The sequence below is a fragment of the Tauraco erythrolophus genome, chromosome 2 (genome assembly GCF_009769465.1).
Source record: "Tauraco erythrolophus isolate bTauEry1 chromosome 2, bTauEry1.pri, whole genome shotgun sequence".
In the NCBI taxonomy this organism is placed as follows: domain Eukaryota; kingdom Metazoa; phylum Chordata; class Aves; order Musophagiformes; family Musophagidae; genus Tauraco; species Tauraco erythrolophus.
The window spans coordinates 119,462,443-119,467,288 of NC_141466.1; the positions used below are offsets into that span (position 1 = coordinate 119,462,443).

The 4,846-nt window shown below is 63.2% G+C and overlaps 1 protein-coding gene across 1 annotated transcript; it reads right to left on the reverse strand.

Moving 5' to 3' along the window:
* Positions 1-220: 220 nt before the first annotated feature.
* On the reverse strand, positions 221-3,463 carry VSX1 (visual system homeobox 1). The gene is given in 7 exon segments (XM_086630592.1): positions 221-384; positions 387-438; positions 441-490; positions 1,143-1,323; positions 2,247-2,370; positions 2,617-2,695; positions 3,094-3,463. Coding segments are annotated over 7 exon segments (1,020 nt in total).
* Positions 3,464-4,846: the final 1,383 nt, after the last annotated feature.

Here is a 4,846-nt window from a genome sequence, read left to right on the forward strand (position 1 = left end):
GCTGGGACACCTCTCCCACCCTCCACCCTGGCTCTGCTGAGAACTGAACAGCTTAAAAGTGAGGGGACAAAGGGATGTGAGGACCAGTTTTAAAATGCCCTGAATTCAGATAAAAGTTCAGTTATTTAAGAAAAAAAATATATATATATCAATAAATCAATAAATATTATTATCTCGCCAGAAAGCTGTGAGGTCTGGTCTCCTCTGGGGGAGCCCAAGCTCAGTGATCTCTGTCTTTCTGCTCCATTGGGGGGTCACCGTTGATGCACTGCATCAGTACACCCCTTTTCTCATGCTTGGCTGTCCTGGAGAGGTCGATGGCTGCGTCCTCCGAGTCTTTCGCAGGGCCAAGCTTGTCAGAGCCCCTCTGGGAACTGGCCTGCTTCCCTTGAGTTCCTCCTCCTCCTGCTCCGCTCGCCAGCCAGCTGCCAGCTTCTCTGGCTCTCCGCCTCTGCCTTCCTGCTCACCTCCATGGACTTCTTGTGCATGCCTTGCAGAGGGGAGAGAGCAAAGCAAGGGCACCGGTTGCTTATTTCTGCCTGGGACACATCAGCATCACCTCCTGCCCTCCTGCTGCTTCCTTCAGCTCTCGCTCGCATCCTGAGGAAAGCTCACACTACCGGCCAGCTTTTCCGACCCGGAGCCCTGCCACCTGCTCTTTGCAGCCCGACAGGATGTCTTACAGCAGAATCGGTCCGTACCTCCCCTGCGGTGCGGAAGACTTACAGGGTGAGGGGTGCCGTGACGGCCCATCCCACCCTGGGTTTTGAGTGCTGCCCTCAGCGTAGGACCATGTATGAGCAGAGGGTAGCTCTGAGGCAGCACTAACATTATCTTCAGTTTCAGGGGGAGGGTGGTGACTTCCTAGACACTCTGCAACTCCCACACTGGCTGCTAGCACTAGAAAGCGATACCTAACCAAGTGCAGGCACCTGTCTGACATGGCAGTAAAAGGCTTTCCTTTCCCAGTTGTTCTTTGCAAGGAGGGAGTGGAAAAGCCAGGGTGCTTGGCGGCCTGTGTACAGCTCATGGCCGAGGCCCTGTTCTTTTCTGGGAAAAGGCGAGGACAGCCATATGAAAGAAGAAGGGTTGTTAGCTTTGCAGCTGCCCCTCGACCCTGCCAGCCCCAGGCTCTCACTTACCCAGCAGCCATGGGGCACAGGATCCCACCAGCCCACTCTTGGCAGAGTTGATGATGGACTCGGGCAGAGGGATGGAGTGCCTCACCATGGCCCCGTAGAGGCCGTACTCGGCCATCACGCTGCTCCGGCCCCAGCACTTCTCCCGCTTCCGCCACTTGGCTCTTCGGTTCTGAAACCAAACCTTCAAAGGTAACAGCCAGGAGAGCACAGAGGGGTGGGATTGGGGAGGAGACAGCCCCCACGGCCAGGCATCCAGGGCCCATGGGGCACAGGGAAGTGTGCGTCCAGGGCAAAGGGGCAGCCATGGGGGTGTGTGGAGGGGTTTGGGTGCGGATGTGCAGGAGGCAGTGAGAGGGCGGCCGGGACGGCGTGTAGGGAGGGGATTGAGAAGGGGCACACACATGGGTGTCAGTGAGAGCGGGGAGGAAGGGAGGAGAGGGAGCACACGTTACAAGAGGCTGATTGTGACACAGGAGGGTGATACCAGCCAATGTCACCCTACACTCTGCCTGTCCACAGAGCCCCTCTGCTGCCTCCACACAGCCCACCAACCTCTCCAGAAAAAGGGGTCCATAATGCAGTGACCGATGATGACAGAGGATGCTCAGGTCCCTCTCCCCCCCACCTTACTGCATTCAAAGGCGCAAGGGACGTAGATACGACCTGGCTGCTGCTCAGACTACCACCCCATTCTTAAGCCAATGAGCTCCACAGTGGGGCAGGATCAGGCCCTAAAATACCATGTGTCCCTCAAACGGACAAGCTAGTGGGACATGGCTTGGCCCAGCAGCTCCTGAATCACTCCAGCTCCTGCCTGAGTTGGGTCTCCAGAGGACAGAGCTGAGATGCTGGCAGAGAGCAGCTGTTGGGGCCAGCTCAGTCCCCTGGTTCTGCATTTCCATTTGGAGCCTGTTCAGTGCCAGTGTGTGGAAACTGAGCCGCGCCTTCCTCCCGCCCCTCCCCATACTTCCAAGCGCCCTGCAGCATTTCAGTGCCACCACGTTCCCACTGCCTGCACTCACTGACCATAGAGCAGAAGACTCAGCCGGGCGCCGGCAGCCCGCAGGCTCCATGGGGAGAGAGGACACTGGTGCAGCCACCTACCTGTATCCTGTCCTCCGGCAGCTCCGTCTTCACTGCCAGCATCTCCCGGGCATAGACATCGGGGTAGTGGGCTTCGTTGAAAGCCTTCTCCAGCTCCTGCAGCTGGTGAGCTGTGAACACCGTTCTGCCGAGAGCAGAGAGCATCCTGTGACACAGTCCGGACCACTGGGGCAAGCAGCAGGGCTGTCAGCCCCCTCCCCGCTGAGCTTTTGCTCCTGAAAATCCTCCCCCCACCCCAGCTGCAGCCTTTCTCTTGCTTTGCTCCCTTGGGGACTTCCACCGCCCCAGCCTGGGGACCACAGAGACAGCGGGAGGCTGGCGGCAGGAGCGAGGAGGCGAGAACGGGGACGGCCCGGCTCTCGGGCTCTACCTGTGCCGGCGTTTCTTCCTCTTGATCTGGGAGGTGGGCATCTTCAGGTCGCTGGCGTCCCCGGACAGGCTGTCCTCATCTGGCAGCAGCATGCGGGAGGGGAAGAGTCACGTTCCCGTTGGGAGCAGGGGGACCAGACCCAGCTCCCAAAACGCGGCTCCAGGTGCCCGCGGGGAGCACACCTGGGGCAGGGATCCCTTCCCACAGCGGCCGGCGGCATCAGGGCCGCGGCCGAAGCCCGAGCATTGCAGCACTGCCGCTGTCCTGGGGCAGGGGGCGGGAGCCTACCCTTGGCGGGAGGTCAGAAGGGCGGCAGCCCGGCTGAACGGGAGCGCGGGGCCGGTCCCGGGCCGGCGGGAGGCTGCTCGCCACTGCCGCGGGTGCCCGGGGCCGCAGGTGCGAGGCAGCCCCGGCAGCGGCTCCGGCCGGGGGTCCCCGTGCGCGGGTGAGCGTCCCCCCGCCCCCGGCCCCGCTCACCGGAGATGTTCTCCTTGTGGCGGCGGGCGGTGGACGGCGGCCCCGGGGGCGGGCGGGGGCCGCGGGCGGGCAGCAGCGGCAGCGGCGCGGGCAGCAGGCACGGGGCGCCCGGCCCCCCAAGGCTGCACAGCAGCCCCAGCCCCAGCCCCAGCGCCCCGCCGCCCTCGTAGCCACCGGCGGCGGCAGCGAGGGGGGGGCCGGGGGGAGGCTGCAGCTCGGCTTCCAGCCCCAGCAGGTCGGTGATGGCGAAGCCCTTGGCCCGCAGCCCCGGGCCGCCCGGCCGCGCCGCCGCCCCGGGTGCCAACGGTACGGGCACCGCCACCGGCCCCGCCGCCGCGCGTCCCCCCGACGGCTCCGCCCGGCCCGGCATCGCCGCCGCCGCCTGGCCTGGCCCGGAGCGCGCACCGCCGCCCGCCGCCCTTTTTATCGTCCCGCCGCCGGCCCCGGCTCCAATCACACCCCGGGCCGGCGGGGGGGGACGCTCCAATCCCGGATTAACGGCCCCCGGCCCCCCCCGCCGCACCGGCCCTGTACCCCTCCCTTGGCCCCCCCCCGGCCACCGCCCCGGCCCCCCGCCGCCCCCTCCCGCCCGTCCCTCCCTCCGCTCCCCTCGGCCCCCGCCCTTCGCTCCTCCCCATCCCGTCGCCGGATCTCCTGTGGTCCCACCGGGTCCCGTTCCCGGGTCCACTTCGGTCTCCCTCTGTCACTCCCCAGGACCCCCTCTGCCCCCGGTCCCGTCCACGCAGCTCCCTCATAAACCCCGCTCACATTCTCGTGGGTTCCCTCCCCGGGTCTTCTCCCAGGAGGCCCCTGCTATGTCCCCATGTCCCCTCTTCTAAGGCCCCGTAGTGCCCTCCCCAGGTCTCCTCCCCAGTACCCTCATCCCACCCTGTGGCCCTTCAGACACGGGCATCCACCCAGCCGCTCCGTCCCTCTGCTCAGCACCACGGGGATGGGGACGGCCAGGGGCTGTGGATCGGGACCCTCCCTGACCACAGGTGTCCCACTGCCGGGGCTGGGGCCACCTCGAGGTGCCTGGCCTCTGTGCTCCCTTTTGCTCCCAGATTCTTGCACCTAGGCTGCAATTTTTTTCCCCCTTCCCTTCATCTGTTGATGGAAATGATTTACAACCGGCTTACACGGGCCGCCTGATCCAGGCCTTCGCTGGACGGTCAGATTAACCGAGGGTCCTTCTGATAAAGATAATTACAAGGGGACTCCGCATTAACTTTGCATTATTAAAGAAAGACCCAATCTCCCCTCGCAAGCTGTTCCCGGGATTAGCAGAACAATAACTTTCATTTAGGATAATTGCCGTGGCCAAAGCAGGGGGCTGAGGGAGGCAGGGGGGTAACCCTCTGGGCCATCACGCTTTGCACCAAGAAAATGAGTGTGAAGGGAGCAGGAGGTGTGGGGAGGTCACACTCCCAAAGCCATCACTTGGGGGTCCCCGTGTGCTCAGGATGCAGGGAGATGCTCAGGGCATCCCCACCCGAGGCTGCCCCCCACCTGGGGAAAGGGCACTCACGGGTCCCCTTGGGCACCTTTGCTTCTCCAGAGTGGTTTTGCCACAGTTTTGCTGGAATCGGAGACTTTCACTGCTAGGCAGCGAGGATCTGCCACAGTAATTAGAAGCCATAATCCAGCCACCACTCACAACAAATTTCCTGTCCGAGCAGATATTAGTGGATAAAACCCTAATTTTTGACGTTGTCCCAGAATCAGCTTGATTTCAGCAGTTTGCGTTCAGGCT